We start from the raw sequence: 23,939 nt of genomic DNA, 5'->3' as shown, positions 1-23,939 counted from the left end.
ATCAGTTTGGAGAAGTCAGAGAATGTGCTGACAGCGCTACCAAGTTGCTGGTTTTTACATCATTCATCAGCACCTCTCTTTCTTCCCCCCCCCCCCCCCCCCGCTCCACACACATGCCACCGCCAACTGAAAAAGTAATGGGACTGGTGATACAAAACAATTATTTCAACAATTCCAAACAACAAACTACGTGGTTTTCCCTTCAAACTAACCCTTTCCTCTATCCCCACCCCTCCAAGTTGAATGCACTTTCACCTCTTTCTCTGCTACATATCTACGCACCACTCAAAGAATTCTTCTGGGATGCCGCTCAACTCTGTCATCACAGCCTTCTTGATGGCCTACACACCTTTTAAAGCGGGTCCATGATGATCCTCCCCCTCATGTAAAATGATGATGCAATTCACTTTTTCCTTCTTTTGCCTAAAACTCACCCTGTCTTGTTTCACGTCATATCTATGTATACAATTAGTATATCAAAGTTAAGTGAATCAACGTTTGTGTCCTAAATGCTTCTTTTTTTTTCCTCCTATATACTTTAAATGATACAAAACACATGCTAAAATATTCATTAGTTCTGGTATTTAGTTATGTGTGAAAATATTCCATTTCAGTTGTTCTAAATTAGTCGTAATTTGTAATTAACTGAACATTATCTTAGAAATATTTTTTGTTAATTTTCTATTAATTGAATATCCATTGAGATTAACAATAAAATAAGGAAAAATAAGTGAAATTTTTGAAAATTTCACTAAAAAAACATTAACATAGTTGTTTGGAGTTATTTTTCTCTAACCCTTCTACTTGTTAATGTGTCCATTTAATCAATTGCATGTAAATACGACTATATGCAATATATAAAATAAAGTTTGCCTCTTTCTCGATTTGTCGTCGAGAATGTTTAATTCTGATTCACCAGTTCTTTTGGTAGATCGTTGCAGCATATGTCAGAGTTACTCCCCTTTCATTGGATTCATTACCAAATGGCTTTCTAGAATAAAGAACAAACTTGTTAGACTAGAAGATGTACCTGGCGTTGCCCGGTATTAAACGTAATGTTAGATTCCTCAAAATTTAAAAAAGAAATTGTAACATGGTCATGTGAGTATTATGTTTTTTCTAAACAGTTCACTTGTAAAAAAAATACTTAAGCTGAGATCGGAACCGAAACCTAAAGACAGTAAGTCAAGTATGATAACTATCAGGCCAGCTTGATACAACCTTTACAGAATGATTTCAACCTTAATACTTAATACTTAAGTAACAATATGTTACAATAATGTTACTTAATACTTAACAATAATGTTACTTAATACTTAACAATAATGTTACTCAATACTTAACATAATGTTAACAATTCGTGCATGCACAATCATGAAACAGCAAACAGATAAAAATCCAACGATTCCCACATACCAATTTTTCAGTTTTGACCACTTAGCAGCCCTTTTTTTCTGGATGAAAACTCAGTTTTCCATATGCCTGAATACACTATGTACCAAATTTCAAGTCTGTAGATCAAAAATTTGTTGAGTATATAGCTTAAGAAGTGCACTCATCCACACACATTCTCACTTTTATGGATGTATAGATTTAACATAAAGTCAATCTTTTTCGATATTTGTCCGCTTCCTACAAAATGAATACTTGATTCTAATTTGTCTGTTCTAATCTGTTTTTATTTTTGTCATCGATAGCTTTCTTCCTACAAAATAAATATGATTTTGGTCCATCAATTTTTTTTTTAATGGATCGTTGCAGTATGTTAACAATGAAATTTAATTTGATTTAATTCCTTTCAAAAAATACTTTGATCGAGTCAGAATTATTTTCATATGGACGCCATCTTTAAAAAATGAAAGGGTATATAATTTCCTACTGTTTTGAGCAAGAAAAATATTTTGGAAAAGAAAGACATGGTTTACAAAAACAAAATAACAAAATTTCACTGATACCTTTGTCTTGTTAATTCAGCAGCTTCACATTAGGAATTTTATTGAATTTAATATATCCAAGGTACATTGGTACTTTGGTTTCTTGGTAATAAGTTTGTTTTTTGCATTGAAATTATTTAACAAGCATGCTAGTTTGCTTCAAGTGGAACTCTTTAATGTTATAAGTATTTCTGGGGGGAGGGGTAAGAGGTATTATTCTGACATATTTCTTTGAAAAATTGTTGGTCGAAAATATATATATTTTTAACAATTCTATTTTAATATTCATACTTTTTTTTTTTTTTTTTTTTGCTTCCAGGCAATTCTCCAGTTTTGAGTTGCCACCTGAGGGAGAGGTCGTAGTAATCACGGACACCTATCGACAACAGCATCCGCCACAGCGACCAATGGTGTCTTCTTGTCACGTCCAGTCTAATCCTGTCCCAATTGACATGGACACCGAAAATGTGCCTTTAAATTTGTCTGTCTCCAACAATTGTAACAACAACAACAACACTAACAACAACAATAATAATAATAATTCATGTCTGACGTCATCATCTCTAATTTCATCCCAACAGCAACAGTTGCGACCTTCTGTGATAACCTCCACTTTTACCAATCGATATTATCCGAATGTGAATTCCTATGGACAGAGCAACAGCCCAACCCGGAGAGAACTAACATCAGGTTAATACTTATTTTACACTTAAAACTGCCTTCGTAGAGAAAAAAAAATTTGTCATTTTTTTTTTTTTTTTATTTGTATTTTTCTTTTCTTGCATGTTTGTTTGTGTTGTCTAAAAACTTAAACATATTCCTAAAATGAGTTTATTCAGGCATGAGAAAAATGCTCTTTCAAACTTGAATGCAGCAAGGAGATGCTTGAACACATTTTGAAAAAAACATGTATATAAATATATATGGTTTAATTTTTATTTTTTACTTGCGTTGAAAAGAAATAAGTGCTTTATTGTAACAGTTCAAGTACAATTTATTTAAAAACTATGCGTTACATATTCCAAAGATATACCATAGTTTCATTGACATGGATAAAGGCTGATAATTCACCTCAAATTTAAAAATTAAAAGTAAAAAACAACAAAACAAATATTCACAAAGTTGGTATTTTCTGGATCAGCCTTGCCTGGAATAAATAATGTCTAAAGTTGAGAAAATATATTTATATAATTTTTTTTTACCTTAAACAGATTTTGAGGCAGATAAATTATGTACTAACTAAAGGGAAGTTACTCTGATTTTTATAATCAAAGAATTAATTTCCTTATGCCAACTTGTTCTTTGGGGAATCTATAAAAATGAGTTGCGTTGTGCTTGTATGTGTCTGTTGAGAGAGAAGAATGGGCTAGACAAAGAATAAAGAGGGTTTGGAGAGAGAAAGAGGCAAACCGGGGCAGGGGGAAAGATAAATAGGAATTTATAAAAATTTTACACTTTTGCCTCTAGCAATGCTAGGTAACCTTGCTAAAGGCAATTTATCAAATTATATTCTCATGACTTAACTATTCGTAATAAATCAGTTATGGAAAAAAATATATACCAAAATGATAATAAAACTGAACACATTGACATCATTTAAAATTAAGGATGAAGATCGATAAGTTTCTGAGTGCACAAGAAAGCTTTTTGGGTTATCTATACACGTGTTTACATCTCTGGTATCTTATCTGCCTTTCTCATTTTCTCCTTACTGCCCTGCCTCTTAACCCGGATCCATCTGTTGATCAGGTTCAAGGGGGATAACTCTGAACTCTGCAAACTTTCTTAGGCTACTAGCTTTAACACAATTAAAATTCATTAAAATTAGGTTTGTCATATTTGTAAATACTGTGTTCAATATCTATGTGTTATTATCTCTAATATAATAATATGCATTGCCTGCTATAGTATATATATATATAGAGAGAGAGAGGGAGATTTCTTTTATGTGTAACAATGGAGATAATCTCTCTATATATAAAGTTAGGTATGTGTATATATATTTCTATGTATAGGACTTACTCCTGAACTAATTATCCAATCATTATAAGCTTTTTAGCATGTGTAAGGTGTCCAAATGTGGACTATATTTAGTTTTCTGTAAAGGTGGGAGCTCATCATGAAGATTCAAATCTCAGATTTTGTGAAATTTCAACAAATACGTATTCAACATCAATTAATAAATATTTCCTATATTCTAACCTACTAGATTTGTATTGAACTTGATCCACAGTTATTGGATATTAAGCCAGATTCTCTAAATTTCAGTTTATTATTAGAATTCTTTAAACTTTAAATTTAGATATTTTCTAGAATGAAAATCATCTAATGGATTTTGATCAAAATTGAAATAAGGATTCTAGACATAAAGTTTAGTACCATTATAATTTGATTTTAATCTTCATAAGGTGGCATAAAAATTGGTGCAAAACTGATTTAGTTTCCCAATCTTTTCATGAGAAGTTTTGCGTAAGTAGAATAAATTCTCATAAATATGTCAAAATTCTAATGACAAAAGATGTCTGTCTGTTGGCATCATACCAAGAATCAGCGTCGAAGTATTGGAATCGTTTGTAAATAAGACTTATAGTGGAATTGATACACTAAATGAATTTGCTCACTCATCTGAATTGTTTAAAAATTAGACTTATCTTGTAGGGCTCTATGGACAAACGTATCTTTAGTTGACCTTTGACAACTAAATATTTTCGTCTATTAGCCAAATAGAAAAGTTACTAGCCAAACACACATGATTTTTAGAATATGACATGTTTGTTCTTTGGCGAGTATGTACATAATAAAGATTTTTGTGTTTTTTTATTTTTATAAGTGTAATTCTAAATATACAACAAATTTTATGTTGATACTTGAAGGTATAAACATTCTAATTTCTTCAGATATTTTTTTAAACAGCCTTCATTAAAAAAAAAAAAAAAAAAGTATATATTTTAAAATTTTTATTGTTTAAATAATTTAAAAAAAAAAAAAAAAAGTTGAAAAGACATTTTTCACTCAGTAGTGAGCTTTGGAAGATTGTTAGTGGAAAAAAATACAATCGCCAAAAGATAAGCGTTTCATTATTTCTAGTCGCCACTTTGAAAAATCACTCACAAATGCAACCATTTCACTTGCAATGTAGAGCCCTGTCTTGCTTTGTGCTGCAGTTTACAATATTATGATCAGCAGATGTTTCTCTCTCTCTTTCATCATTGAGATCCACCTCCTTGTGTGCTGCATATGTGGTAGAAAGGAGTTGTGGTTAAGTTTTCCTAAAAGAAATAGTCAAAACGAACTCGGAAATTATTAACTACAAATAGTTCAGACAGTTGACTAATCCATGTGATTGGCTATGCAAATAAATCATTTTTCCAGTCACTCTCTGTGGGTTTGTATTATTTGAATTATTTCCAAGTCCAACAAGATATACCTGAAGAAGGTCAGAGGTTACATCAGCCAAAACGTTGTGAAAATAACACTGGAAATGAGAACAGTAATAATGCAAGTTATCAATCCTTATCTCAAAAATTCAGAAACAATCACCATTGGTATACATGTAATAATATGAGCAGGAAATATTTGTTTGCTCATCAGTTGTCTTCTGCGTATGATGCACTGGCGATTCTCTCTCTTGACTTCCTGTTTTCATTCCTCACATCTGTTGTTCCTGTTTCTCATTCCGATCCATTCCTGAAAATATAAAGTTTTCTGGTTCATTCCTAGTTTTGTATAACCCAACATCTGAAGGCCCTGGTTCAAGATCTCTGTAACTTCTATCATCAAAATGTAGTACCCGTGAATTAGACATATCTGATTGGCCTAATCAATGTAGTTGGAGACTATGAAATTGGCAATGTTGAGTTTTTAACCATGAATATATCTTGAAGCCTAAATAAAATGAAAGTATATTAGGTGATATGCAAAAGAAATTTCTCATTATTTCCAATCTGGTGAGGTGAAGTGTTGCAACCTTGTATGTGTAGTTTGATATGCATTGATTTGCATATCAATGAGGCTTCACCTCCAAAAAGATATTATAAAAGACTAAAGTCGAGAGGGCAGGGGAAGTAGAGTTTTTGGAACTGAATTGAACAGATCGGAATTTAGAATGCCATATTAGCACCGAGAAGAATCCTTTTTTTTATTTTATTTATTTATATTTTTTTTTAAAATTACAGTATGCAGTGGATGTAAGATGATAGTTTTCCCAAATGAGTAAAGGTGAAATAAATTTAGGAACATTTAGTTATAAATATTCAGGATAGTCTACTGATCTGAGTTGCTGGCTATACAGACAAGTCATTTCGCCACCCAATAAGTGTTGTTTGTTCTCCAGTCTTCTTCTGTATTTTGTTTTGCATATGTTGTGTTGATAAATTGGCAATTCTCTGTTGTGATCTCCTGTTCATGATTCTGGTATCCCTGTTGTTGCAATCCATATCTTTTGTTTGTTATTCCTTTTTGACCTAAAAGTATTTGGTTCATATCCAATTTTGTGTGATCCAACTCCTCAAATGAGTGGATTGGAAGCCCCTTATTGGTTAATTATAAAAGTTGTTGCAAAACAATGAAAAATGTATTGGTACACTAGTAATAAGAGCAATGTAGAGAAAAAATATGGTATAATCATATGCATATATGTGAATTCCAAGTACAGTATGTGATGATGATTCCTCCTCTCTGCAAAAATTAACATCGTTAACCCAGGTTATGGGCTAACAACCGCAAATAGAGGCTATCCTCTATCTAAGGTTTATAATTCTTGAGGTGAGAAACCTGAAGTGTACATGTATCGAATGAAATGGAAAATTATTTGTTTATCGTAATATTTCGAACTGCACTTCTCACATGTCTAAATAAGATTTAATTTTTAAATGATTCAAATTTTCTTTTAAATGAATAAATGCAAAAGTCAGGCCCATTCTTTGTGCTAATGGTGAAAACAAACCACCCATTTCAAATTAATTCAACTTCACGCAATAGACTTTTATATATTGTTTATGTAGATGCGAGGTCAGTCGCAAGGTTAAGTAACTTGCATAGTTTTGAAAAAGGACATTGTATTAAGTAACTATTATTTGTTATTGCTTTTAACAAACATTTTTGTTTTACAATATTGTTTTATTTCCTGAACAAATATTTATTTTTGTGTTTTTCCTTTCCCTTTTTTTTTTTTTTTTTTTTTTAGTATCTTTTAAAGATAAATATGTAATGAAATGATCAAAATGTTTATTTATATATATATATATATATATATATATATATAAAAGATTTTTTCTGTGTGTACAATAAAGTTATGAATGAAATGTTTATTTTAAATTAATATTTCAAGTAACAAATTTGGATCAAGAGTGAACTGACAAATCCAGCTAGTAAATTATATAAGTTTATCTTGTATTTTACGGTGCATTTCTCTTGTGGGATTAATTTATTCCAGACTTGTGAATTAGAATTTTGGTTTACTTTAAATTAAACTCATTTTTTTTCCTCTAATCAATATGTTCTTTCCATATTTTTTTTTTTTCTCTTATGAGTGTTTTAAAATAATTTTACATCAAACTTTTCTAGGAATGTCTGATCCAGAGGAACATTTCCGTCGATCTCTAGGAAAAGATTACCAGAAATTTAACCAACAACAGCAGCAGCAACAGCAGCAGCAGCCCTCACCTGTTGAGTCATTGACTAAACAGATATTAGAACAGAGTGTCTCAGGTAAATTATTCTGGTTTGTCCAAAACATTACAAATACATTGGCATACAAGAAATTTAAATAAATCCGTCTTTTAGCTCGTGTTTATATCTTGGTTTTGTCCTTCAAATTGAACTTCACTTCTTCCATTATGATAATCTTCCAAGATTCCTCTATATACATATTACACATAATGCTTTGAGAAAACTATATAAACTTATATATTTTATATATATATATAGTGAATAAATGACAAAAAACTATTTTCCAAAATTCATGATGTTGACCATCTTATAATTTATTCCTTTAATTCAGTTCAGTGCTTTGTAATTACATTGAGGATTGGTATATATAAGAATATATATATATATATATATATATATATATATATATACATATATATATATATATATATATATATATATATATATATATACACACACACACACACACACACACACACATATATATATAGCGTAAATAAATATATATATATATATGTATATATCATTCAACTATGGGCAATTGTTACACCATGACCAAGCTCTTTCATGTAACTAGAAATGGGTAGAAAAAAAATCGTTCCATCAGCAATCAGTTGGCTTTATCACTATGCTATCAATCATGACCATATGTAAAAAAAAAAAAATCTATGATTATGTTTGCATTATTAATATTACAATTGAAATCATATAGTCTGTCTTTGCCACAATTACTAGGAGAGAAAGACATGTGGATAAAATTGCACTATATTAGAAGTAGAAAATAAAAAGCAAATCAAAACTTTATTACAACTATAAACATTACACAAAACAAGCATCAGATCTTAGCCACACCAAACATTAAACTACTCCAAAGGAGTCATAAGAAACAGAGAAATCTTTGTATGCACAACAAAAGAAATCAAAATCATTGAAAAGACAAGGGATCACAGGCATTAAAGAATCATAATTAAAAACAACAAAAAAAAGTAATATGTATAAGCACCTACATATTAAAATTTAACCATTTTCCAATACCAGAGACGATCAATATAGGTTATCAAATGACCAAAATAGAGTAGTACATTCTGAACCTACTACAATGCTATAAACAAAAAAAAAATTGGCATAACAAAAACCAATGTCAAAGAAATCAGACTTGAAAATTACAGGCAAAAAGACTCAAACCACAAAGACCGTCTTAATGAAACCAAATGTACAAACTAACTAGAAAATCACTTCTCTTCCTCAAAAAAACTGCAAAACATACAAGCAAAAAAATAAAAAAAAGGAATAGTAACAATAAAATACTTAATCATAAGTTTACAGGAAGCCCTTAAAGAAGTAACAAATTATACCAAAAACACATATGCAACAATAACCCAACAAGCAAACAAAATGCATGATTTCAATGGTCTAAACCAGATTCAGAAATACCAAACTCTGAAGAAACAAAATCCATTTAATCTGAACTAAAAATAAACCTTAGCAGTCAAATAAAAAAAAAACAGAATTAATGATCCAACATAAACGAAGAAAAAACAAAGGAAATCCAAAAATCTCTCAACAAAATCAGGGAATCAACCGCTAAATAAACTACACAGTACCAACTTCGAAAATGTGAAAAGATGTAAGTCACTATCAAGGACAAAAAGCAAATATTAAAAATATACACATAGCAGAAAAAATGGAAATAGAACATGAAAACAAAAAACGTATTTCAAAAAAATCGAACTAACAAACAAAAAACAGAACTAGTACTAATTGAAAATGAAAATAAATTTGCATTAATTGAAACTGAGACTCAAGAAAGACATGCCAGACAGAGTAAATCAAAAAGTCCCAGAACAAAAAAAAAAGAAAAACCTTAGCAAGATTCTAAAGTAAACAACTCAAAAGGAAATAAAATTGAAGAATTAATCAACAAAACTGACTTATGCCTCCTCAACCAAAAGAATCCCACATACAGAAATCCAACAAGTGGATCAACAAGTGGCATTGATCTCACCATGTGTGACCCACTAAGCTTCATGGATTATACATGGAGCAGTTATGAAGAATCATATGGAAGTGATCTATCAATCACAATGACACCACCAAAAACTTTATACCCAGATGTAATACAAACAAAACAGAATGGACAAAATTGCGAAAAAAAACTTTGCTTACTACAATCAACAAAACATCAAATCCAAGAAATAGAAAAATTCACCCATGTACTCCTCACAATAGCCAAAAAATGCATCCCAAAAATCGTTCCTCCTAGCAAAAAAAAATATGGTTCAATCCAGGATGCAAAACACAAAAAAAAAGTAGCCTTAAGTAAATTTAAACATCAACTAATAATTAACAACCTCATAGAATACAAACATCAAAGAGAAAAAAAAAAACTCTAAAAGTAATTAAAGAATCCAAAAGAAACTGCTGGCAACATGAAACAAAATTAACACTCCTGCCAGACCCAAAACTATTTGATAAATGATCAGAAAAATATCTGGAAAACATAATTCCAGCCCAGTTATATACCTCTTCATAAAAAAACGAGAAAATAACAGATAAAAGACATTGATAACACACAAGCTAAAACCTTTGTCAAAAATCATCAAAACACTTCAATAATCATTCAAATACTTAAGAAATCTCAAGAAAAACACAAAAAAAACTTCAAAAATCTAAAAGCCTTACAGCAAAAACTACTCAGCTCTAGGACCAGATGAAGTGCACTAGAGCTTAAACAAATCCTGTCTGAATCAATAAAACTCCTAAAAATGTACAACAACATACGGGGAAACGAGTTCCCAAGACTATAGAAACAAGCAACAATAATACCCATACCCAAAACGGGAAAAGATAAATGAAGCCCATAAAACTACAGACTAATAACTCTTGCAAGTTGCCTATGCAAAACATTCAAAAGGATAATCAACCACCGTCTAACATCGTATTTAGACACCAACAACATGATTTCAAAAACCCAATGTGGAAATAAAAAAAAAAAGTCTAGGATGTATTGACTATATCACTAGCCTCAAAAATTACATTAGAGAAGCCATCATTAATAAGAAATATATAACAACTATATTTACTAATCTTGAGAAATCATATGAAACTACTTGAAAACATGGCATCATAAAATATCTTCACAACATTGGACTAGGAGGAGATTACCTGAATTCATAAGGAACTTCCGGGTTTGTATTACTGTACACATAGATTCAAAAAAACAAATATATAACAAATAAATGTTATCAAAAGCAAGATAAGTTACTTTTCTACCAAACTAGATATATTTTTCGTGTTTTTATTCAATGTAACATGTTTATTCAGCTCAAAAAACATACATTGTTTACCAATGTATTGGAAAATTCAAAATGGCGCCCTCTTTAACATGGTAAGTTCGGGAAAAGGTGTTATAAATAATAAACTAGACAAAATACTATTAAAAACCACCGAATATATGTCAACTTATGTCACGGTAATATATATTGAGCGAGTTTCTAACAGTATTTTGTCCAGTTTTATATTTATAGCACTTTTTCCCAAACTTACCGTGTTAAAAAGAGTCGGGCGCCATTTTGAATTTTCCAATACATCGGTAAACACAGTATGTTTTTCGAGCTGAATAAACATGTTACATTAAATAAAAACACTAAAAACATATCCAGTTAGGTAGAAAAGTAACTTATCTTGGCTTTGATAACATTTATTTGTTATATATTTGTTTTTTGACAACTTTTTCGAATCTGTGTGTACAGTAATACAAACCAGAACTTCCTTAAAGATAGATTCTTCTCAGTACACAAAAGATCCACTCTATCAAACCTTCAGAATCAAGGAGGAGGAGTACCTGAAGACAACATAACATCATGGAAGAACTGACACCCACAGTTTCCTATATGTAGATGACTGCTCAGCTACAGATCGAAATACATTCCCATCATTGAGAGAAAATTACAGCACAACATTAATAAAATTAATAAATGGGCAACAAGAAATGGTCTTAAATTTTCCAAAACTAAAACAAAAAGAATCCATTTCTGTAACCGACGCAAACTCCAGTGACTCAACCCTACAGATTGAAGGAGAAAAAATTCCATTTGTAAATGAGCACTAGCACCTAGAAATCATTTTTGACAGAAAATTAAACTTTATACTACACATCAATTACATCAAAACCAAATGTAATAAAGCACTGCAATTCCTACAAGTAATAACCCACACAGATTGGGGAGCCAACAAACACATTGCTCAAACTGCAGTAGTAAGATCTAAAATAGACTATGGCAACATCATTTACCAATCCACTAGGAAATGATATTTAAAAATACTCAACATAATATGCCATTCTGGAGTAATACTTGCACTAGGAGTGTTCCAAACCTCTCCTGTAGAAAGTCTTTATGCAGAAGGGCATGAAACGCCTCCAGAACTTAGAAACCAAAACCTTGGACTAAAATACTATGCAAAATTAACAGCCAACCCCACCAATCCAGCACACAGTATTACTTAAAACACAATTCCTAAACACCTCTTCGAACAAAAAGAAAATATGATCAAAAGGTTTGGACTCAGAATAAACCCATTTTCAAAGAAGCAAATCTACATATAACTAAAATTCATGAAACTGTCCTCTTCAAAACCCCTTCCTGGAAAATAATAACCCCCAAGATGCTTAAGTAAACACAAAAAGAAACAAACCCACCCAATAACTTTCGATAATGGTCTAGACAAAATTAAAGAGAAATACCCAGATCACATACACATCTACACAGATGGGTCCAAACAAAAAGTACAACAACCAGTGCTGCAGTACTAAATAAATCAGCCAAAAACAGATAAATCTCCCAAAATAAAAGAAATGCATGCACTAATCCTAGCACTCAATCTAATCTACAATAAAAAACACAAATACATTATCTTTTCAGACTTTCAATCAGCCTTAAAAGCAATTACAAACAAAAAGATACACAACAAATAACAAAACTACTCCAAAAGCTAACAGTCAAAAAGAAATTTTCTGCTAGATATTGTAGGGAAAATTGTAATGTGGCTGCAGTCACAGAGACGGGCTGCCAAGGGAGGTATGTGCGAACACGAAACCCGACCGATGGGACACGAAAAGGCGACAAATCATCAGGTTTAATCACGTCTTAATTTGCATATGAATGAGATAATATAAGGCCAGTAGTGAAGAGGTCAGGAGTTGAGTCGAGTCAAATTCTCAAGAACCGGACAAAATGTGTTAGAGCGGAGAATGTTTGAATGCTACCAAGAATCCAGTCCAGGTTTTTTTTTCTATTAGAGATATGAAGTAATACTGGCATCCAAGGAAATGAATCGGCTGATTCAGCAATAAAAGCTACCTTAAAAATCCCAACAGATCCAAATTTGAAAATCCCTCACTCAGACCTTAAAAAAACTATCAATGCATATACAGGGGGAAAATGGCAAATGTACTGGAATAAATTTCCCAACAAATATGAAAATGACAATCAAAAATTAAAAAGAAGAAACAAAAGAAAGTCACACTGACAAGAATAAAAATGGGCCATATTCATTTGACCAACTCATATCTTTTGAAAAATTAGGATCAACCAATGTGTATGCCGTGTCAAACTTTACTCGCATTAAAATTGATTGCACTGATTTTATAACGAGAGATACTCTATACAAAGAAAAAAAAACGTTAAGGATCTATTTCAAAAAACAACCCCACACCATACTTTTATACCTTAAAAAATTAACCTTTATCAAAAACTAGAGCAGAAAATAAGTCTCTTAAACCCATAGATAATTGACATAAAATGACCGAAAGGGTTGACATGCCATAAAATCAAACAAATGTTTTAGCATCATTTAAGTTATTTTTTTTGTTATCATGTCAACTTTCTGGGAGGTCTCCTATAGATATGTGTTCACAACCTCCTTATCAAATCCAACCTAGGAAAGTAAACATGCTATTTTTAAATTTTTCTTTTCCCTAAATTCATTCTCCACAAAAAGCTTTCTGTTTTACAAATATAAAACAGATGGCCTGGCAGTTGACAATCCCTCTTGCCGATACCAATTTGATTGTTATTTCTGTTTATTATTGAGATATTTATTTTTCTAATATCTCAAAAAAAAAAATATTTCATCATTCCTCGGACCATCTGGGATTTTTGACAGTGTCAACCCATAAAATGATTCTGCTTGACTTGCTTAGTTTGCTTAGCGAGGCAATCCAGCATCGCTTAGTACTAGAAATAGTGTTACAAAAAAACTGTTTCCCCATCTCATTTGATATATACATTGCCTCACATCCTCTCTTTCAATCAATAACACTTTCATTTCCTATTCACCTTCCTGCAGACCCTTTTTTTCTGAAAATTTTTTTTGTTTTCTTCACTGGGCATTACGTTTCATGTTTATCAATTCCCACCCAATATCACTTAAGCTAACAAATCTAGATCGACTAAAACCATCATATGAATCCAAAATATAACTTAATTTCAGTCATGACCATGATCTTGACTGTGCATTTATGCTAAGTGGGAGTCAGTAATTTTCATTAGCAAAGCGCTCAACACATGGCGAGTAAGGTGCAAATATTCATCCACAAATAGCTGTTTTGCTGTACCACTGTTCTTCAGTGTGAAATCTTACACACACACATGTCTACATACTTATAAAGTTCAGTTTTTTCCTCGCTCTGGCATTAATATTAAAAGCCTACTTTTTATATTTAAAAAATTAAAATGAACTTAATATGCCTAATCATGTATATGCTAGCGACTTCATTAAGATTAACTAATTTGCATATTTCTTTGAAAAACGAGCATTCATTAATTAATTATTCATTTTTATGGTTTCTTATAAGATGATTATTATGCTTAATTCTTTTTATGCAAATTTTCTACATGTATAATTGCATAGAATTTAGGATGAAAACGTTCTAGCACATTGACATATATATATATATATATATATATATATATATATATATATATATATAATGTGTGCCCTTGTTGGTGTATGTGTATGAAACGTCTCTACCAAACTCCTCTCTGAATATTTATTCTACAGACGGGAAACTTGATATATAGGATATTTAGACATTAGAAACACTTGTGATTTGGTTTTTAGCCCTTAAAAATAGCTGCTATGGGGGTCAAAAATTAAAAAAAAAAAAATTAAAAAAAAAAACAGTTGACCTTGGCAGGAGAAAATCGACTAACTTCTGAACATGTGTACATATATATTTTCAGCTTGAAGTCGCTTAATTTTTAGCATTTCTTATCTATCTGAGCTATCACCAGATAGTAACGACAAAAGTTGAAGTGCTAAATAACAACTATGATTGGAGCACAGAATGCTTTAGTTTTGATTCCAACTGATGGCACCAATTTTTTTGCTTTTTTTTTTTTTTTAACTTTTGAAATCATTACTATATATATATATATATTGGGTACAATATAATAATCAATAGAGAATTTCTCTATAATAATAAATACAATGTCTGCATAAATTAAAATATATTTAAGTGTATTTTACAACCAGGCAACGCCAGGCGATCTGCTTTTATTTATATATATATATATATATATATATATATATATATATATATATATATATAAAATGAAATAAGAGTTACAGTAAAAAAGTTGGTTAAATTTCCATTTCCACAAGTAAAATCAAAGGGAATTGCATAACTTTTTTTTTTTTTTTTTTTTTTTTTTTTATTCAATCTTCACCCCAAACAAGGCAAGTGCCACTTTGAAGTAGGGGTCTACTATTCGGGGACAATTTGCGGGGGCATTATGAAGGGAGATGAGTAGAAAGATGTTTGTTCACATTACACTTGAACTTCTGCATATCAGTACAGTTGGGAAAGCAATATCCCGGAAGAGAGTTCCAAAGACTTGCAGTTCTGGGGAAGAAACTATTGGAGTAAAAGGCTTTCTTACACCTAGGGATCTCTACTGTAAAGGGGTGGGATTTAGTTGCTTATCGGGTTTGTCGGGAGGTAGTCACGTCGAGGAGGTACAAGTGCTTACAGTTTGTCAGAGCAACCACCATTAAAGTATTTGTAGAACAGGCAGAGGGATGCAACATTTCGTCGATGAGACGGGCTGAAGCTTAGATGATAGTTCAGGACCTATCAGGTTGGCGACTCTCTTTTGAACCCTGTCCAGGAGTAAGAGACAAGCAGCAGATGCACCAGCCCAAATGTGACAGCAATACTCCATACATGGGCGAATGGTTGCCTTATAGAGGTACAGGATACTTTCAGGCGTAAGTAATTTTCTGGCATGGTAGAGAGCCCACCTTCTTTGCAGTAGCCTTGGCAATGCTCTCAACGTATATAATACAGTTCATGTTCCCTGTAAACATTAGCCTTTTTGGATTACTTTGCACCATCTTCCAATTCTGCGATTCCCTTGGATTTTACTTGTGCAAATGGAAATTTAACCAACTTTTTGGATTTTTAACTTTTACCGTTATTGGATATTTTACCCTTCACCAGACTATCCATTCACGTGAAATCGCCTTTTTCTTCACCCTATTCCCTCTGATTCACTATTTGTTACCAAGTAAGATCTATGACTTCTAGTTTCATTAAATACTTTTGCAAGCAAATTCCGATCCTGCATTTTGCTAAATCCTACCCTCTGATGAGAAGGAAAGTATTTCTTTGAAACTCCGGATTAAGGACTGTCCACTTATTTTGTGTTTCCTTTTTAAAATAAAATATGTTAACTGTTTTTCAAAGTGTTTTTAACATGTTTTATTAACTACTTGTTCTTATATAATCACAAGGCTAAATATTGTCTTTATATTAGCACCTATTGAGATAATAAAAAAAAAAACTCGGTATACTAGATAGAGCAATTAACAAATGAGATGATGAAAATAAAATTTGAATAAATTACAATAATTATGAATCCATCAAATTTATGCTAACGAAAAGAATTTCTTTGAAAATGCATGGGCTCAGGATTATTCTTTATTTTGATAGATTAATAAATATTTTTATTTTCTACCATGAATTTTCTTATGATTTATATAAATCATGTTTCATTTTTCTTTTCTAGTTGGTTCCAGTGATTCAGAACCTGACAATTTATGTAATCGGCGTTTGATTCTTCTCTCAACACAAGATAATGGTCGTAAGTAACACTTTTTGCTTACTATTGAATGTTAGAAATGAATAACGTATAAGTCATTTGATAGGGAAAAAGGAAATTAATAATTTTTATTATATAGTCAATCGAAATGAGAGAATATACAATTTTTTTAAACCAAAATTACACATAAAGTGTCAACCATGGTAAAATTTGTAAATTTGATATTTATTGCTTGCATATATGCACATACACACACATTTTATTTTCTTTTTAAAATAGACTTTTGTAAAAATGTGAAAAAGTTTTAAACCTTGAAAATTATTTTTAACAAATTTTAAAAATGTTTTACTTTGTAATATATTTTCTGTCAACACATGCAAAATCTTAGAAATGATAATTAAAACATAATAGCAAAATACTAAATGAGGGCAGTAGAGTAAAAATTAGAAAATGCATAAAAAAGTAACCCATATAGTAACAATAAAAATAACACTAAGATAAACAAAATATAACCACTAAAAATAGTAATAACCCAAACCCTAATAGCAATCACTCAAATAGTAATGTAACCATGTCTGGAGTGGGGTCGCACAATCCTTCATCACAGGACTAATTAATGTAACCAGGCTGAAACCAGCCTCTAAATACAGGCTAATCCCAAGTCCCAGTGGCTACACTTTTATCTTCATCTTGTAATGGACACTTTCAAAATGTAACCAGACACTCACTGGTCTGATGCTCTGAGCACACAAAACATGACAACCCTAAATCCGGGTGGCAATATCTTGGCTGTTCGTTGTCAGTTCTTCTCTCACAGGTGCACTGATCAGCAGACATGAACCTTTTGTAGCTGCAATTTGGGCGTTAAGTTTCAGGGTAGAACTGTAAATTAACTGGATTATCTTCTAAAGATCAAAGCAATCAATCAAAACTTCAGAGCTCACTTTCATATAAATGAAAATAATTATTGCATAAGGTAATTTCAGCTACAATCATGCAAGAAAAATTAAACTTCTCAGCATCTTTGAACTCAACAATAAACTGTTTCAAGATGCAGGATTTTCAACTTGAATTCTTTCAAACAGTTTCTTTCAGGGATCTCAGTCCTGAGCAGTCAGCCCAAAAAGCTGACTTGCCTCATCTGAGGCTAGCAGGCAAGTCTCTTATCTGCTAAACAAAAAGTTTTATAGAAACCCTAAATCTACCTTCTATCTCTTTGAGATCATTCTGTTCTTCTCTCTTATCTGGAGATTAACCCATCTTCTTCTATTCTCATTTCTTTTCTTTTTTTTTTCTTTTTTCTCCCTTTTTTCTTTTTTCTTTTTCCCCCCTTTTTTCTTTTTTCCCCCTTTTTTCTTTTTCCCCCCTTTTTTCTTTTTCCCCCCTTTTCTTTTTCCCCCTTTTTTCTTTTTCCCCCCTTTTTTCTTTTTCCCCCCTTTTTTTTCTTTTTCCCCCTTTTTTCTTTTCCCCCTTTTTCTTTTTTTTTCTTTTCCCCCCTTTTTTTTCCTTTTTCCCCCCTTTTTTCCTTTTTTCCCCCTTTTCCCCCTTTTTTCCCTTTTTCCCCCCTTTTTTTTCTTTTTCCCCCCTTTTTTTTCTTTTTCCCCCTTTTTTCCTTTTTCCCCCCTTTTTTCCTTTTTCCCCCCCTTTTTTCCTTTTCCCCCCTTTTTCCTTTTTCCCCCCTTTTTTCCTTTTCCCCCTTTTTTCCTTTTTCCCCCCTTTTTTCCTTTTTCCCCCCTTTTTTCCTTTTCCCCCCTTTTTTCCTTTTCCCCCCTTTTTTTCCTTTTTCCCCCCTTTTTTCCTTTTTCCCCCCCTTTTTTCCTTTTTCCCCCCTTTTTTCCCTTTTCCCCCCTTTTTTCCCTTTTCCCCCCTTTTTTTTCTTTTTCCCCCCTTTTTTTTCTTTTTCCCCCCTTTTTTTTTCTTTTTCCCCCCCTTTTTTCCTTTTTCCCCCTTTTTTTCCTTTTTCCCCCCTTTTTCCTTTTTCCCCCTTTTTTCCTTTTTCCCCCCTTTTTTCCTTTTTCCCCCCTTTTTTCCTTTTTCCCCCCTTTTTTCCTTTTTCCCCCTTTTTTCCTTTTCCCCCTTTTTTCCTTTTTCCTCTTTTTTTCCCTTTTTTCCTTTTTCCCCCTTTTTTCCTTTTTCCCCCTTTTTTCCTTTTTCCCCCTTTTTTCCTTTTTCCCCCTTTTTTCCTTTTTCCCCCTTTTTTCCTTTTTCCCCCTTTTTTCCTTTTTCCCCCTTTTTTTGCTTTTTCCCCCCTTTTTTTTGCTTTTTCCCCCTTTTTTTCCTTTTTTCCCCCCTTTTTTTCCTTTTTCCCCCCTTTTTTTCCTTCTTCCCCCCTTTTTTTCCTTTTTCCCCCTTTTTTTCCTTTTTCCCCCTTTTTTTCCTTTTTCCCCCTTTTTTTCCTTTTTCCCCCCTTTTTTCCCTTTTTCCCCCCTTTTTTTTCCCTTTTTCCCCCCTTTTTTTCCCTTTTTCCCCCCTTTTTTTCCCTTTTTCCCCCCTTTTTTTTCCCTTTTTCCCCCCTTTTTTTTCCCTTTTTCCCCCCTTTTTTTTCCCTTTTTCCCCCCTTTTTTTCCTTTTTCCCCCCTTTTTTTCCCTTTTTCCCCCCTTTTTTCCCTTTTTCCCCCTTTTTTTTCCCTTTTTCCCCCTTTTTTTCCCTTTTTCCCCCCTTTTTTCCCTTTTTCCCCCCTTTTTTTCCCTTTTTCCCCCCTCTTTTTCCTTTTTCCCCCCTAATTTCGTTTAATACTTTTGCAAGCAAATTCCGATCCCAATTCTTTTTTTTTTTTTTTTTTTTCCCCCTTCTGAACTCATTTTCACTCTCTCGTCATCAAAGTTATTTTAGCCATCATCTAGGAGGTGGTCTCCTGCCTGATACAAGACACATGGCTTATTTCTAAAATTTTTCTGGTCTCTCAGCTAGACTTCTGACTCATACCTGTCTATTTCATTGAGAAATCAATTTTTCTCTACAGTAACTCAACAAAAACATATTCTATCATTTCTCTGTGTATATAAGACGTTTTGGCCTCGTAGCAACACCCCTGATCACACCTAACTCTTAGCCCATAAGCAAGGTAATCTGGTGCTTCCCGATGCATTAAAATAGTGTTATAGTAATAAGAAAGTTAATAATGAAAATAGATGTTGTAATTGTAGAATTTGTGCACTTTGTCCACTATAAAATAAATGCCTAATCAAGTCACAATATTTACCAAAGAAAGCTCAAATAAGAAATACTTCCCTACATTATAAATCAGATATTACACTGAATGCAAACAGCACTAGGAAGTGTCGAATTAATAGATGACCTTATTTTAACATGTAGGTGTTTGACGTACTTATTTTATTTTATATATTGTTATCTTAAAGTAAAGTTTATTCTATGTATACAGTTCTTGGCTATTTCACTTAAGTTTAATAAGTTTTGGTGAGGTCTTTAAAGTTTAAAATTTCAAATTTCTCATTCAGTGGTTTTCTACATTTCTATGTGTACTGGCCTGTTGTACTTGCTTCCACTCGATTTTTGACGAGCATTTGCTTTCTTAAACAATACGCATAACACTAAGAAAAACAACAATGTAACCATTTGTCCTTTTGACTACTGTACAATCTTTAACCCTTATCCTTGAGTGGCCTATCGGCCTTGATAAGTAGTGACGCCTAATGTAAAAAAATTTTTTAAAAATTAACAATGATAATAACTCAAACCAGAATAACAACAACCGAAATAGTAATAAGAAAGTTAATAGTGAAGAGGAATGTTGTAATTGTAGAATTCTTAAAGGTGAATTATTAGGGAGTTTATTTTGTTATGACTTTTATGAAAACTTGGAAGATTATCTATTCTATATTCAACTCTATCAAAAGGATTTCATTCTACTTTATTGAATGACTGGCGGGGGGTACCCGGCATTGCCCGGGTGCTTGTAGGTAGGGGGGGGGGTTAAAGAAGAACAAAAAGTAAATATAACCCTGTTTAAATATAGAAAAACGATAAAAAAACAGCAATTTTAAAAATGGGGGGGGGGTTGGTGACGGGTTGGCTCAAACCCGGAGTCTTGAGGGCCATAGGCTGAGCCTGAACACCTGCGCTACAGCGACAGTCAATGTAAGAACGATTAAAAAGTGAATGTCAAACATCACACTATTCCCCAGTTTTTAATGAGGTCAAATCATTTTACTGCGGGATAATTGACGGTGACGTTTACATCTGGTTCGAATCCAGTTTTGCTATTTTTATACTGAAAAGTGAAAGCAACATGCGGTGATCCGAATATGTGGAATATTTATCTTTTGAAAGTAAGGCAAATTAAATAGACAGGCAACTCATTGTTAACTCGTACATATTATGATTCTCATTGATATCCTGAGTAAATGTAGATCTCATTATATGGTTAAATTTTTTTATTATAAATAATATACAATACCATCATCAAATTCTTCATAAAATTTTACTTAAGAAATTTCATATAGGCTAGATATAATAATTTTATATCGATTGATATATTTTCAGATTAGGAAAAAAAAAAAAAATGACTTTTTTTTTCTTTTTTCAGCTTCTGTAGATGATCACTTTGCCAAATCTCTTGGCAACAGTACTTGGTCTGCCATCAAAGCGAAAAGGGATGAATCCACAGATTCTGTTGATGACCACTTTACCAAGGCTCTTGGAGACACTTGGCACCGGATCAAGGCTGAGAAAGAGAATAACTGTGACACGTTAAGGCCAGCCTCACCTTTGCAGCAGTCTTCCAGTGTGTCTTCATAAACTGAGCTAAAAAAAAAAAGTTGCCACAGCAATAAAAGACTTAATTCTGTCTTTCAGTCACACAAAAAAAAAACACTCTAGCCCAAAGATACAGATTTTTTTTTTCTTTTCATGCTCTGTGTGTGCATATGTATGTCATATATATATATACATTTATATATATTACATAATATTACAGGTCCACTACAATATTACAAACTGTTTCCATGTCAATGCATTTCTTGGGGTGAATGTCACCTGATATGTACATATCTGTTTTTAAATTTAAATTGACTCAAAGAAATGTGCGTAATAACATAATTTATTTAAATGATATGGGCTAACAATCTACTAACTTCATGCTCTTTTGAGTCTGTTTAAATTTTTTCACGTTTTATCTCACTGAAGATATGTATGAATGTAAAAACATAGTGGACCAACATTATTATTATTACCACTCCATATTTTATTTAAATATTAAGCTCTGTTTTCATTAAAAAAAAAATTTTTTTAATGTAAAAAAAAAAAAAAAAAAAAAAAAAAAAGGCACTCAATGCTTTCTTTTATAAGAACAGAGCTATTAATTCTGACAGTAATTTGTGAAAATTATATTTTTATCATTATGGATGACTTGAATAACTTTTTTTTTTTACTCTTCCTCCTTCCAGAGCGCTCGCCTAATAAAGTGAATTTAAGACAGGCCTCCGTGGATGCATTCTTTATCATCGTTTAGCATGTCTTTTTCACAGCAGATGTGCTTTTCATGTTGGCCATGGCAACACAGTGGGTTTTTTTCCCATATGATTATTTTTCGATGTGCCATTACTTGAAGTCATTTTTGACCAAGTCACTCAGTCTTCTTCGGCCATACCCTTTCCTCAGTTACCCTCAACTGAGATGTGCATACATTTATATATCCAACCAGAACTCAACCCCAAAATCAATAGAGATTAGGGCATTCCTGTAACGCTTTGGTCCCTCTTGATCACCGTGGGATGTTAGTTCTGTGCAGTTCTAGGAGCCACCCCTCCAGGCTTTACTTTTTCTTTTTGAGAAGGGTTAGTTTATTGCTAATTGCAGGAGGCGTCCTTTCCAAGAAATGCCGACTGGTTTGCCTAGGCTTCTCAATTCCACTTTCTGGCCCTGCTCAAGTTCATTATAGTGGGAGAGAACTAAATACCTCCAACCAGGATTTCATTCAAAATTTTGATACCGCCATAGGCACTTGAAATTCGCAGACCAGACTCTATTCTGCACACCTTCAACATCAATAACATTGGATAGAGAAAAAGAAACAGAGCGGTGAAGAATCCAACAGAAGAAGGAACAAAGAGAACAATAATATGAAAGGCCATTGAAATTATATGCATATGACCATATTATTACTGCTGGTGCAGTATTATTAGATTGGGCTAATCTTCAGGAGAAATGGAAGTAATATACAATATTATGTTATCATTGCCTTCCATAAGTAAAAGTCTGATTTTTTTAAAAGAATACTTGTCGGGATGATTTGATTTGCTGGTCGATGATGAGTTTTGATATGCGTGTCTCGTCATATCGTCTACTTGCTTTTCCAATGATAGATCCAAAACCAGCGTACCAATCCAATATGTCAAATTCTAAACATGTTAATGTAATCCGTGTGTCTGTAGACATGGAAACATCAACACTTCCTGATAAATGTTAGCTTTATATTTTTGGATCATCAGAATGTACTACACTCTGATCCCAATTGCGTGATATTGGCAATTATCATTAAATGTTGATTCCCACATCTACACTCATATTTATATTTGCTCTAACCTTAATATCAAGCAGTCTGTCCTTTATAAGCCAACTTCCAGAACCAACAAACATATATGCGCGCGCACACACACATGCACACGAATTGGTAATACCTTTGCATATTCACATAATCTTTGTATATACTTGTTACATGCAAACATTAAATACAAACGTGCATAATTACACACTTATCTCCAAAATGTGAAAATGCTCAAACCATGTTTGTTTCTCTACACGATCGGACAGATGCACACACCCACCACCCATGCATACATAAAGCGATGTCCGCCTCATTCATGAACAGAGACCCTTAATCATTCAAAGAGATCCAATGATTTCTATCTGTCGAATAAAATTTCTCTTTGAATTGATTTCGCATAAATCTTGACTTCTTTGTTTCATTTCCTCTTACTGATTCTTTGATTTGTCACTTTTTTGCTTGATTTGCACATACACTTGTGCCCGATATTATTCATACCCCCCCCTTGAAAATTGAGTTTATTAGGTGTAACTTTGTAAGAATTTATTGTTTACGTCCATATTGATACATATTCTTAATAAACCTCTTCTGATCATTTTCGTCATTTTAAAATCTCGGGATACTTGTAATAAAAGAAATATACAGCTATTTATAAAATCTGCAATGTTCAAAAATAATCATACCCCCTTATTTTTTCAGTATTAATCGAGTTTCTGACTGTTTGT

At 32.3% G+C, this 23,939-nt stretch overlaps 1 protein-coding gene across 3 annotated transcripts in view; it reads left to right on the top strand.

Annotated features, from left to right (window-relative positions):
- The window catches only part of LOC145239877 (uncharacterized), a 236,404-nt gene extending 212,788 nt beyond the window's left edge, over positions 1-23,616 (top strand). For all 3 annotated transcript variants that reach the window (XM_080103473.1, XM_080103472.1, XM_080103471.1), the window contains exons 3-6: positions 2,254-2,624; positions 7,500-7,643; positions 16,676-16,750; positions 21,256-23,616. In XM_080103473.1, coding sequence (XP_079959599.1) covers positions 2,254-2,624; positions 7,500-7,643; positions 16,676-16,750; positions 21,256-21,467 — 802 coding nt within the window. In that variant the 3' untranslated portion in view covers positions 21,468-23,616. The remainder of the gene's footprint in view (positions 1-2,253; positions 2,625-7,499; positions 7,644-16,675; positions 16,751-21,255) is intronic.
- Positions 23,617-23,939: the final 323 nt, after the last annotated feature.

The sequence above is a fragment of the Euprymna scolopes genome, chromosome 19 (genome assembly GCF_053919585.1).
Source record: "Euprymna scolopes isolate OS-2025 chromosome 19, ASM5391958v1, whole genome shotgun sequence".
Classification (NCBI taxonomy): domain Eukaryota; kingdom Metazoa; phylum Mollusca; class Cephalopoda; order Sepiida; family Sepiolidae; genus Euprymna; species Euprymna scolopes.
The sequence above is the reverse complement of the archived record's forward strand: the minus strand, read 5'-3'. Positions and strand labels throughout refer to the sequence as shown.